The sequence below is a fragment of the Pseudopipra pipra genome, chromosome 16, assembly GCF_036250125.1.
Source record: "Pseudopipra pipra isolate bDixPip1 chromosome 16, bDixPip1.hap1, whole genome shotgun sequence".
NCBI classification, from domain to species: Eukaryota; Metazoa; Chordata; class Aves; order Passeriformes; family Pipridae; genus Pseudopipra; species Pseudopipra pipra.
In genome coordinates this window covers 504,257-517,090 of record NC_087564.1, presented here as the reverse complement: position 1 = coordinate 517,090, position 12,834 = coordinate 504,257, and the positions used below count along the sequence as shown (strand labels likewise).

The following is a 12,834-nucleotide window of genomic DNA, read 5'->3' as shown; positions in this document are numbered from 1 at the left end:
ATGCTCTGGATCCTCTGTGATGACTCCCAAGCTGAAAACTCGCATTTCAAGTCCTCCACTGGTGCTATTGCATCAGCAAATTTCCCAAGTGATTCAAGGCATTAAGAAAATGAGGGACCTTTTGAGTTTTTGGAATTCCTTTACTGCCAGGAGCAGGGCAGCTCAAAGTGCAGTCCTGGGTAGCAGGGAGGGACTCAGTGTTTGGTTTGGGAGGGGGAACGGGCAGCCTCGGAGCCTAGAATGAGTCCCTGCTGAGGAGGGTGTGTGTGCTGGCACATCCGTGGTGCTCCGTGCTGGGAGCACTGCAGAGTGAGTGAGTCAGCCCTGCGGAGAGCAGGGCTCTGCAGCAGCAGCAGCACAGGGACAGGGCCAGCAGCACTGGCAGCACAGACAATGCCTCCATAGAGCCTGCTGACCTTGCTCTTTGTTAACTCTTTCACTCTGGAGTTGGTTTTCTTTCACACTTTTTTTTTTTTCAAAGGCGGCAGATTTTTTTCTATTTATTTTTTCTCCACTGTGTTGGAGAAGCATTTTTAAGTAACAGGATTTTATCTCTGATTCCTCAGGGACTGGCTTTCCTAAGGAGATCTGGCTTACAGAGAACTACAGTAATCTGGAAAAGTAAATAAGCTTTGGGGAAATAAAAACCTCGTTATGAGAAACTGATCCCAGAAACCAAATTGCTCTTTCAGGGTAACAGCAGAGCTCATGACTATGACTCTCAGTAACCCTTGTTTTCTTCCCAGGCTGACCATGGGGATACTGATTTTAGTGCATTTTACTGTTTCCATCCAGCCTTACTATCCAAACCATTGCTGTCCTCAGGTGAGACATATTTGTCTCTGACATGCAGGACTTGCCACCTCTGCCCTTAGTTCTACAGCTATTGACCAGCTTTTTCTCCTGGCATAATTAAGTCAAAGCCAGAGTAAGTTTTCCCAAAGACACATATATATCCTGGAGTGGGAATTTTCTGTTTCAGGGTCAGAGGATTGTGTCACAGTGTCCCAAAAAGCTTCTCCATTTTTGTTCCTGTTACAGCTAATGAATGCTGTTCCTTTCTCTACAAGCCACGCTTCACTGAGCTCTTGAGAGCCTCAGCTTTGCAGCTCAGATCACTGGGTTTCTGCTGAGCTGGTTCCTGTGTCACAACACCAAAGCACATGGAAAAATCCTGCCCTGACCTTACAGTGTGGAAGGGCCGAGGCTTTCCAAGGGGCCACACTGCACCTACAAGGCACCTACAGCCCCCTGACAGTTCCCACTGACCTGAGAGAACAGGATGGGGCTCCTGGAGAACCCGTGGCTCATGTTTGCTGTTTTTCTTTTGCTGAGGGGATGAGCTGCCCTCACCAAAGGTCAAGTCTGGCCCTTCTGAATTCACCAAGGGGATACTGGGGGCTGTTGCAGTCTCAGAGTTTTTTTTGGCACTTGGAACTGTGTTGTCCATGCTGTTGCACTTGTGCTTTCCTCCTTTCCCTTTAGGAGAGGGGAAAGGGGTGGCTTAAGTGGCAGAGAGTGAATTCAGCCACCTACACCTTATGGCTTTGCCTGCATGAGGTAAGCTGAGGACAAATCTTGGGAAATGGTATATATTCCCAAGACTGACAGTGTGTTCTAAGCAGCCTCTCCCCAGCTCTCATGTGCCTTGGGACAATTTCTTAGACCTCCTTGCCTGTGAAAATCAGAAGCCAAGGCTGCATTTCACCAGCCCTCAGTGCTCCCTCTGGACACCTAGTCCTGCTCTCACAGCTGCTCCACATGCTCCCCTGCTCCTCCCAAGAGCACAGGTACAACTGCTCCTGCTGCCAGGTAGTGAACCTAATTTGGGAATTGAGCCAGGTTAAAAATAACTCAACCTGAAAAAAAACACCCCACACATCTGCCAAAGAAAATGCAAGTGAAACTACAGCCTGTGATTCCCTCAGCCTGTTACTGGGGCAGTGGAGACAAAGAGCATGGAATTATTATTAGAGGAATGTGCAGTATTGGCGATGCAAGACAGGGTTAATTTAACACTGAGAAATAAAAGGAGAGCATCCAAAGGGGTGAGCGTTAAGCAGGACAGGTACATGACATAGGCTGGGCTGGGTGACGTACCTGTAGTCTGGATGAGCAGATTTCCATCCCTTCCCTTCTGGCACAGGCTGTTCTGTTCTCCCAGCAGTGCAGAGGGAGGGCTGGGCCAGTTTCCAGCGCTCTGATTCAGGGGTTGGCTTGGTGCTGGCAGCCTGGAGGAGTGTTGGATCTGTGGCTGCAGGAGCTGTGTCCCTGGGGTGGGCCCAGGGCGGGTGTCCCTGTCTGTGCATTCAGTATTTGCCTTTACCTCTGTCTCCCCTCCACTGCCAAATAAAGTTACTGTCACAGCTCTGTGTGTTCCTGTGGAAGGGCCTTGTTCTGGCCACAGGCAGTTTGGGTGCCATATGTGCCTTTTGACGTCCAAATTCAATTTAGCAGCTTGGACAGGTCCTTCCTTCCTCACAGACAAATGAGCCTGAGAGCTGCTTCCAGCATTTATTTTCCAAACTTTAGAGTTCTGGAGTCTCCTCAGCTCTACATGTATGAAGCTACAAATCATTCCCAGCAATATGGTGCTGGGTGTCCCAGATGTGCATAATTTCATGAGGAAAACATTAAAAGCTCATCTCGTTCCACCCCCTGCCATGGGCAGGGACACCTTCAACCATAGTTGCTCCAAGCCCTGTCCAACCTGGCCTTGGACACTTCCAGGGATGGGGCAGCCACAGTTTCTCTGGACAACCTGTGCCAGAGCCTCACCACCCTCACAGCCAACAATTCCTTCCCAATATCCCATCTAACCCTGCCCTCTGGCAGTGGGAAGCCATTCCCCCCTGCCCTATCCCTCCATCCCTTGTCCCAAGTCCCTCTACAGCTCTCCTGGAGCCCCTTTTGGCCCTGGAAGGGGTTCTCAGGTCTCCTGGGAGCCTTCTCTTCTCCAGGCTGAACACCCCAAGCATCTCCATGGCCTGAGAGATGCCATTTTTAGCCTCAGATCCCCAAAACAATGCTGCGCATAGTTTTCCTGTCCTCATCCAGCATCATTCCCATCTCTCCCTTTCAGGGCCCTTTCCTGGCATCCTGTGACACAGTAAGAGCAGTTTGTAGTGTGGACAAGCACTGACATCATGGAACACCAAGCCCAGCACAAAACCTAATTAAAATCCAATTCCTGGCCAGACGGCGATGTTATGTTCTTGCACAATTATATTCCCCATCATTTATCTTTCCTGGGAGTATTCACCCGTGGAGCCACATCAGCTGGGTGGAACCCCCTCTCCGCAGCTGCCCTCAGATACAAGGAGGGCAGAGGCCTGGGGTGTGCAGGGTGGGAGTCCCAGGATGGGGGTCCCAGGATAGGAGTCTCAGGATGGGGGTCCCAGAATTGGGGTCTCAGGATAGGGGTGGCAGGATGGAGGTCTCAGGATGTGGGCTCCAGGATGGGGGGTCACAGAACTGGGGTCTCAGGATGGAGGTCTCAGGACAGGGGTCTCAAGACAGGAGTCTCAGGACGTATGTTTCAGGATGGATGTCTCAAGACGGGTGTTTCAGGACGGATGTCTCAGGACGGGGGTCCCCGACGCGGCAAAACGAGGGGATCTCCCCGGCCCCCGCCGACCTCCTCAAGATGGCGGCGCCCTCCCCATGATGGCGGGGCCGGTCACGTGTGGCGGGGCAGGCGGGGGATCCCGGCTCGTGCTGAGCGCGTCACGTGACCGGGGCCCGGCCCGCCCAGGCCCCGCCCCCCGTGTCCCACAGCCCCGGGCCGGGGGCGCTGCTCCGGCCCCGGGACCCGCCGGGAGCCGCCGGGCTCGTCCCTCACAGCGCCGGCCCAGAGCGCCGGGCAGGGGGGGGGGGGGGGCTTACCCGCCGCCTGCCCCCGGGGCGGGGCTCCGCTACCTCCGCCCCTCACCGACTCCCCGGTCCCACGGCAGCCGCTCGCACCGGGGCCGCGGCCTGGCCCCGCTTCCGCCACGCCCGGTGCCCGCCCCGCGCGCCGGACACTGCCGGGGTCGCGGCTTCTCCCGGCTCCCGCTGCCCCGCGATGCCGTCCAACAAATCAGTGTCGGATGCGCCCATCGTCCAGTTCACCAACTGCCGTATCCTGAGGGACCACTGGCTCCAGAGGTGAGTCCGGGGTACCGGCGGTGCCGGGGCGGCTGCGGGTATCAGGGGTGTCCGGGGGTACCGAGAGTATGGGGGTACCGGGGTGTCCGAGGGTACCAAGGATGTCCAGGGGTACCAGGGCTGCGAGAGCTCCCGGACGGGCTGCGGGGCTGACCTGGCACCTGCAGTGCCCGAGGGGCTGTCACCAGGTCCCCCGTCACCAAGTCCCCCAGCGCATCGGCTGTTGGCCCTCCCTCGCCCCCTGCGCTCCCCCCAGCCCACGTCCTCTCCACCTGCTTTCCAAGGGGATGAGCCGTGTGTGGGGCACGGCCGCTCTCCACTCCCCTCTCTTTTTGCCTCCCCTGCCGTCCCCGTGGCCCTTTTGCCATCGCCACCACCTTTGAGGGGCAGCCCGTGGAAGTCCCATTCCCGTGAGTTTTGTAGAGCCAGAGGCCGGGCAGAGAGGGCTGCCCACCGTGTCCCGGCTGGAAGAGCAGCTGTGCCCTGGGAGACACTGGGAAGTGCCAGTGGGGTTCCCTCTGCCCAGGGCCACTGTCACTGGGACCATGGCCACCTACTCCATGGACAGCACCAGAGTTCAGTGTGTGTGGTTGTTCCTTCAGGGAGGACCTGTGGGTGCGAGAGGGGAAGATCCTCAACCCGGAGAAACTCTTCTTTGATGAGAAGGGCTCTGCTGATGTGCAGCTGGACTGCAAGGGCAGCATCATCGCCCCAGGCTTCATCGACGTCCAGATCAATGGTATGGGGAAGCCACGTGTGCTCACGGGGGGGGTCCTGGGTCTGTCCATCTCTCCATCCCTGACCTCCAAGCCCCTCTGTGGGTGTCCTGCCCATGGCCTAGTGCATTTCAGGTGCTCGAGGGATGTGTGAGTCAACAAACTAAGGACAAAGAACGATTTTGCACGTGGTTGCTGCTGTCATGTAACTGATCCGCTTTGGTTGAGTGAAGTTTCCTCTGAATGTCAATCAATTTTTTTTATCCTACCCCTTTACTGACAGTGTGCCCACCCTACTCTTTCCAGGATGTGGGAGGACAGAGCAGGACTTCCCAAGGGAACAAACATTACCTGCAAGAGCTCTCTCCCGAGGGAAAGAGGGGCTCATTCTAGGGCAGCTAAAGTTGGAAGTCAGACCCCTCTGGGCTGGGAATCCTCACATTTTGCCCTGCATGAAAATAGAAAAGTTGTGCTTGCAAAATGCTGAGGTACTGTGGGGAAGAGCACTTCATAGTGGGATTTGTACTTGTGGAGCCTTGGAATGTAGGACACAAATGCTGATGGAGCCCTTTGCATCAGTGCCCTACAAATGGAGTGTTTCCATCCAGTCACACAAAATGTTTCTTTAATGTTTCTGGGCGGGAAACATCCTCTGGGGAAGCTGCAGTTTCACCTTTGTTTTGTTGGTGGTGCAGGAGGCTTCGGGGTGGACTTCTCCCTGGCTACGGATGACTTCAAATCAGGGATTGACCTGGTCAGTCAGAAAATCCTCTCCCATGGAGTGACCTCCTTCTGTCCCACCCTGGTGACTTCTCCTCCATCTGTGTACCACCAGGTAAGGGGCTTTCTCCTCTCCCATCTGCAGGGTGATCAGGAGCTGAGGTTGGTACCAGGAGGTGGGAGGGCCAAGGCTGGGCCTCTCGAGTCTGGGACAGCTGCCATGGTGGAAGAGCCATGGGCATGAGGAGCTGGACGCTCCCCTGGGTTTCTTGCAGGACTTGCAGAAGGCTTTTCCTTTGTGGGCTGTGATGGTCCCACATGGTCCAGCTACAAATCTCCCTCCAGACCCAACATTTGGGTCTGATTTGGCCAGCTGGGGGGCTGTGTCTGGGGTGCCATGTCTGACAAACCCTGTTCTCTAGGTTCTCCCTCAGATCAGCGTAAGAAATGGTGGAGGCCATGGAGCAGGTATCCTGGGTAAGTGGATTTGTCCCTCTTTGGTGCTACTGTAGATGGGCAATTATCTTGTTTGTTGTTGAGGGGAAAGAAGTTACTGAGGGACAGCACAAATGGGGGCTGGAGCTCTCTTTATGGGAGGGATGCACAGGTGGGCACAGAGCCACCTTGTCCCTCAGCCTGTGCCTGGCCTTTGCTGTGGTCCTGTCACTGTACACACAACACACACTGCTCCAGCCCTTTTGGGCCCTCTGGGGCAATGGCAGTAGGGTGGCTTGGCTTGGCCAGGGGCCAGCACTGCAGCTCTCACTGTGCTGAGCTCAGAGTTACCTGAGCCAGGTGTTTTGCTGCAGAAAAATGGCAGGAGCTCAACTGGAGCAGAGTAGAAAGAGCAGGTTTCCTGGTCCTTGGCGGGGAGAGGAAGGGTTACAGCTCTTTGCTCCTGTTTGGACAGGGGCCCATCTGGAAGGGCCGTTCATCAGCAGGGAGAAGAAAGGGGCCCACCCGGAGCACTGCCTGCGCACCTTCGAGGCAGGTGCCTTCCAGGACCTGCTGAACACCTACGGCTCCCTGGACTGTGTCCGGATAGTCACCCTGGCCCCTGAGATGAAGAGGAGCAGTGAGGTGATCCAGGAGCTCACCAAGAGGGGTGTCTGCGTCTCTCTGGGTGAGGGCTGGGGGGGCTCTGGCAGCCCCTCTCTTGGGGCTGGGGGGGCTCTAACAGTGTCTCGGTGCCTGGACAGGGTGGGATTTTCTTTGATCTGGCCTGTATGGAGGTGACAGAACTGTCACAAATGGGGACCTCGCTTGATGCAGTGAATCTCTCATGGCAAGGGCCAAACTTTGTATCGATTGCAGAGCCCTACAGCAAACATAAGGTGCTGTTCGAACACAAGGAAGTCTTCCTTGGAGGGTTGATGATGTGGAAGGTTCAAACTCTGAAGTTCCACTGCTTAAGACCTTATTTGTCAGGAGAAATCATTTTCCAAAGGTTACTGTTGGTTTGATAACTCTGTTTTTCAACTGGAAGTGCTGTAGTAGCCTCTCCCTCCAACATCTGGCTGGCCACTGACTTAACTCTGGCTGCATTTTTCTTTTCCTTTGCTTCACAAACTCCTCTTTGCTTCAGATCATTGAAGAAACCTTTTTTTTTTTAAGGGAGGGGAAGTTATTCAGGGTGAAATTAAACCTCAGGTGAGAAGGGCATTCATACAGCAGAGCATCTCTTATCCGACAGCCACATAAAGAACTCCAGAAAGGCAAGGTTTGCCCACAGAGCACTGGAGCTGCTGTCCTGTTGGGGAAACTATTTTCTTTCTGGATAGTTTTATCCCCATATTCTTTCCTGGCAAAATCCCCACTGTCTCTACTCCCCTGATACCTCTCTACTGAACCTTTAAGTATCTGAGGCTAGCAGAAAGGCATGTCCTTGGACCTCGAACCCAGCCTGAAGGCAACTCACTGTGAGCAAGGCAGCATTTGTGGCAGTTGTGATGTGAGCAGTGAAGGTGTTCAGGTGAAACACTCACCCCCACAGTCCTCCCAGGTCATGGCCAGACACTTCCATGCCGAGGCTGAGCCTCAGCCCAGGATGGGCATCAGAGCAGAGTTCAATGATGGAATGTCTTCACTCCTGTAGGGGAATGAATGGAGAGATGGGCAGAGGAGTCACACGCTGTGTCTGTTCCCAGGTCACTCGGTGGCCAATCTGTCCCAGGCCGAGGAGGCTGTGCAGCACGGCGCGACCTTCATCACGCACCTCTTCAACGCCATGCTGCCGGTGAGCTCCCGAGGGCGCCTGCCCTGCACCCGGCTTTCTTCTGGATTTTCTCTCCTGCTACCAGGGTTGCTTTTGGGTTTTCTCTCCCAGAGATCTGTGTTCTCCCGAGCTGGTTTCATACCAGGCTTTGCACTGAGGTTTGGGCACTGAACCTCTGGCTTCACATTTCTGCTGCTGGATCTTAAAGAGAGGCTGTAGAAGATTCTTAAAGTCACTGTCGAGAAGTACTTGGGGGTGCTGGTGGGTGAGAGGCTGGACATGCCTTGTCTGTGTGTGCTGGGATGCAGAAACCCTCCACGTCCTGCACTGATCCCACAGTGTGGGCAGCAGGGGAGGGGAGGAATCTGCCCCTCTGCCCCCTCAGGTGAGACCCCACCTGCAGAGCTGCCTCCAGATATGGGGCACCAACTTCAGAAGGACGTGGAGCTGCTGGAGCGAGTCCAGAGGAGGCCACAGAGATACTCCAAGGCTGGAGCCCCTCTGCTCTGGAGCCAGGCTGGGACAGCTGGGGGTGTTCACCTGGAGAAGAGAAGGCTCCCGGGAGACCTGAGAACCCCTTCCAGGGCCTAAAGGGGCTCCAGGAGAGCTGGAGAGGGACTTGGGACAAGGGATGGAGGGACAGGGCAGGGGGGAATGGCTTCCCACTGCCAGAGGGCAGGGTTAGATGGGATATTGGGAAGGAATTGTTGGCTGTGAGGGTGGTGAGGCCCTGGCACAGGTTGTCCAGAGAAGCTGTGGCTGCCCTATCCCTGGGAGTGTCCAAGGCCAGGTTGGACGAGGCTTGGAGCAACCTGGTCTACTGGAACGTGTCCCTGCCCATGTCAGGGGGATTGAAATAAGATGGGCTTTAGGATCCCTCCCAACTCAAACCACCCTGTGATCTGTGACTCAAGGCAATGCCCAGATTTGCCTGGTAAAGCTCCCAGGCACTGTGTGATAGAGATGGCAGCTGCATCCCCTAAGGGGAAGGGTCTCAGCCAGTAGGTCCTGGTGTTGCTCCACAGCTTGTCCCGTCTCTCCCCTCGGGCAGTTCCACCACCGTGACCCTGGAATCGTGGGGCTGCTGACCAGTGACAAGATTCCCGCTGGGCGGAGGGTCTTCTATGGGATGATCTCTGATGGCATCCACACCAACCCTGCTGCCCTGCGGATCGCCCACCGAGCCCACCCCAAAGGTGAGCCACACTGGAGTCACCAGCCCCTCCAAGCACTGGGCCACCTCCCACAAGACACTCGTGCTGCCCTTGCTGCCTGGAAGGTCACAGCCACGTGTGCTGATACCCTCACACTTTGGTGGGATGTGGCTGGAGACACCATGGCCCCTCTCTGGGAGGGCCAGCGGGGCACAGTGCTTAGAGCTGCAGCAAAATCAGCTGCAAAGCTGACAGGGCCCCTTTGCTTGTGTTGCTCAGGCCTGGTGCTGGTGACAGATGCGATTGCTGGCATGGGGCTGGCACCGGGGCGGCACACGCTGGGGCAGCAGGTGGTGGAGATTGATGGGCTGAACACCTACATCGCAGGTAAGGGCCTCTTGCTGGAGAGCTGGGGACAGCACTGCCACTGGTGCCCATTCCTGGGGAGCTCAGCACAGCTGGCTGGCCCTGCCAGTGTGACGCAGTGCTTGTGCCAGCCTCTCAGGTTTTGGTGCCTGGTGGATCTGCAGTGACTTGGCCCTGGGGAGAACGAGGTACCTGGTAAGGAGGGGAAGGTGCCCTACCTCTGTGGAGTGGGGAGGAATCTGTCCATTTGTAGCTGTCTGCAACACCTTTGAAAGCCTCACTGCCCAGTGTCATGTATGCAGAGGGTCAGAAAGGACAGAGAAATCTTAAGAGATATTTATTGTCCCTTTTCTTTATTACATCACTACCATTTCTTGCTACCTAAATTCCCTAAGTTTCAAGTACCCAAGCAGTTAGAGACTGGTATTTCAGAGAAGGACCCATTCACCTCTGGCAGCAGGTACCTGCGTTGTGAGCTGGTTTCACCCAGTACAGCTGGTCTGGTTGTGGAGCTGGAGGGTGACACCCCAGTACCTCTCCCTGCCCTGCCAGCACCTCTCCCTTGCCTCAGTCTGTCCCTTGGCAGCAGTGGCTGTGGGCCCTTCAGCTTGCCCCTCCTGCCACCCATGATTTCTGCCCTTCTGGTCCCGTTATGCTTCCCTACTGCCCCTCTTCTTGTTGCTGTGAGCTGTGGGAGCTGCTCAGAGCCATCCTATTTCTCTCCCAGGCACAAAGACCCTGAGTGGTAGCGTGGCGACCATGGATACGTGTGTGAGACACTTCCAAGAGGCCACAGGTAAGGGAGCCTTGTCCACAAGCTGTTGCTCCCTATGTTGTGGGAGGAGGTCTTGCTCTTGCCAGCTGTGTCCATTCCACCAGGAACATTCCCTCTCACCTGAGACATGAGACAGGCTGGGATCAGTGCCCTCAGATGAGTGCCTTTTTGAGGGGAGGTTTCATTTTAACCCATAGCACTAATGAGAGGTGAACTCTCCTGCTCCTTCCTCACAAAGGTGGAATGATTTTCCCCTCCCCATACCCTTGGTGTTCAGTTCTTCTGTTCCTGCTATCTCCTGTAGGGATATTTCCCTTCCCAGCTTCATCTGGCTGTGGTGAGGGTGTGCCCAGCTGACAGTTGCCTTGGCCAGGGGAATTTGGGTTGCTCTGGCAGTGGGGCTGTGGCTGCCCTAACCATCTCCCCAACTCTGTGCAAGGATGCTCCGTAGAGATGGCGTTGGAGGCAGCATCTCTGCATCCTGCCCAGCTCCTGGGGATTGAACACAACAAGGGGACACTGAATTATGACTCCGATGCAGGTACTGGTATGGGGATAGGAGGTATTGGTATGGGGACAGGAGCTATTGGCATGGAGACAGGAGGTACTGTTATGGGAACAGGAGATGTTGGTATGGGGACAATGGTGTCAGGGCTCCTGAGCGCTGGAGCAAAGCAGAGGCTGCTGCACATCTTCATCCCCTGTTTCACTGGGAGCTGCAGGGAGACTCGCTCTTCCTGGGATTTGCTCTGGGCTTTTATTCCAGTGGTTATCCCCTTGTATGCTTGGTTTGGGAAACCCTTTGGAGTGCCCCCCATGCCTCAGCCAAGCATGGAGCAGAGCTGCCATAGCCAGGGTGGCACCACACTGCCCTCCTACTGCTGTGTCTGGGGTGGGGAGAGGCTGTTCCCTACTGAGCTCAGCTCTCCCCAGCCAGCTCTAGCAGCTTCATTCCCCTGACAGCTGCTTCCTTTCCCTCTTGTCCAACGCAGATTTCCTGATGCTGAACGACAGCCTGTATGTGCAAGCCACGTACATCGCCGGCCAGGAGGTCTGGAGACAGGACGCGTCAGGCATGTGACACTGGGCTGTCCCAGTGCCCTCCGAGGCTCCCTGGCACTGTGGTTAGCAGCTCTGGTAACCACCCCACTCCTCCCTCTTTTTTTTTTTTAATCCCAATTCCTTCCTGCAACTCCCTTAAAGGAGCCTCATACCAAAGAGCTGCGTTTTCCAGCTTCCAGTTACAGCCATGCCTGCCACGAATTTGTTGGTGCTCAGTTGGTGGCATGGGGAAAGCAGGCAGCTCTGTGCTGGCAGGGAATTCCACTCCTGGAGTGGCCTGAGGGACTGCACAGCTGTCCTGCCCCTAGACAGGTGCTCCTGTCACCATCTGACAGCAGTGAGGAGCTGTTCCAGCCTTTGCACTGTTTATACAGCACACACTAACCTGCCCCATGCCCAAGGCAGGCTCAAGCCATTCCCATTCCTCTGCCTGCTCTTTGCCTTGCTCCTGGGCAGCCATGGCTTGTTAGACGTCATCTTCCACCAGCTCAGCTCACAGCTCTTCCCATGACAAGCTTCCTGTTGTGTCAGCAGAAGCTGAGGATCACATCTGGGTCTCCCGACAGCCCTTCTATGGTGTGTCCTCAGAGCAGGGCTGTCACAGCTCACCGACTCGGTGCTGTTGTGGGACTGAATCCTCAGGGCAGAGATCAAAACCAGGAAAACCAAGGCATTGCTGGTCCTTTGTGCCTTTTCCCTGTATGGGCATTGAGTCCACAGCGCTGGAGACATGGACAGTATCCTGCCTCAGAAAGCAATGCTCCTTTCACCCCTGGCTCTGGCTGGATGGGTCCTGCAGGCCAGCCATATGAAGTAGGGCCTTTGCATCCCCTGATGGGTCTGTGCATTCCTCAGGCCATGGACTGGAAGCTTTTGCTTTAGGGGATGCATCCAAACTGGTGGTCATGGGCTCACGAGCCCCCAGTCCAGCTCAGGAACTGAGGGAGAGGAGGACTGCAGTGGGATTCTGGCCTTTCAAGACAGTTGCGATAGCTCATTATTCAGTGCTCATTACTATCTTCTCCAATACTTGACTGTCAGCTCTTTTCCTGACACTTGGACACTTGCATGTGAGGACTGATGCTGATTTTGAACCTACTACGGGCAGAATAAGCCTTGAGATATGTCTTAGACAACCTCTGACAAGGCTCAAACCAGTGAGATGGTTTTTGCGGTGAGGAGAGGACTTAGACAATAGCTAAGTCTCTGCAAGGATGGAGGTTGTAAGGCAGATAGGAGTCTGGTCAGGATTGGCAGAAGTGTGCTGATTTTTCCAGTACCGTTTTATAACCTTTAACAGCAACATTTGGAAGTGCTTTCCCAGCATTTTAGAGCCCTGCTGGAATCACTGGCAGCCTTGGAGAATTTCTAACATCAGCTGCCAATGTCAGCAGAAATTATAATGTCCACAGTTTGAAGCATTTGGGAGAGACATCACACCCTCTGCTGTGACACGCGCAGGCTGCCGCGGCACCGGCCTCAGTGGGGATCTTCTAGCGGCTGTTGAAAACAATCCGAGGGGAAAAAAATGTATATGAAACAAGGTGTCTAACTTTTTATTTACAAAATTAAATAATCAAAAGGAAATCTAAAATAGAGACGGGATTAGACAGCACGTGTGGGTGTGTATTGACCCTTTTTGCCTGCTGACAACAGGCTCTACCCTGCTCATGGAGGTGG

General features: G+C 55.0%; 1 protein-coding gene across 2 annotated transcripts; it reads left to right on the top strand.

Annotated features, from left to right (window-relative positions):
* The first annotated feature begins 3,751 nt into the window (after positions 1–3,751).
* AMDHD2 (amidohydrolase domain containing 2) lies at positions 3,752–12,769 on the top strand. 2 transcript variants are annotated; one of them, XM_064672422.1, is made up of 11 exons: positions 3,752–4,146; positions 4,749–4,885; positions 5,558–5,697; positions 6,005–6,059; positions 6,493–6,662; positions 7,678–7,818; positions 8,849–8,993; positions 9,231–9,338; positions 10,045–10,113; positions 10,532–10,633; positions 11,085–12,769. In XM_064672422.1, the coding sequence occupies exons 1-11, from the start codon at positions 4,064–4,066 to the stop codon at positions 11,171–11,173; spliced, it is 1,239 nt and encodes a 412-aa protein (XP_064528492.1). In that variant the 5' UTR covers positions 3,752–4,063; the 3' UTR covers positions 11,174–12,769. The 2 variants fall into 2 exon arrangements, with proteins under 2 accessions (XP_064528492.1, XP_064528493.1); XM_064672423.1 differs by having other exon boundaries at positions 3,753–4,146; positions 6,493–6,705; positions 7,730–7,818.
* Positions 12,770–12,834: the final 65 nt, after the last annotated feature.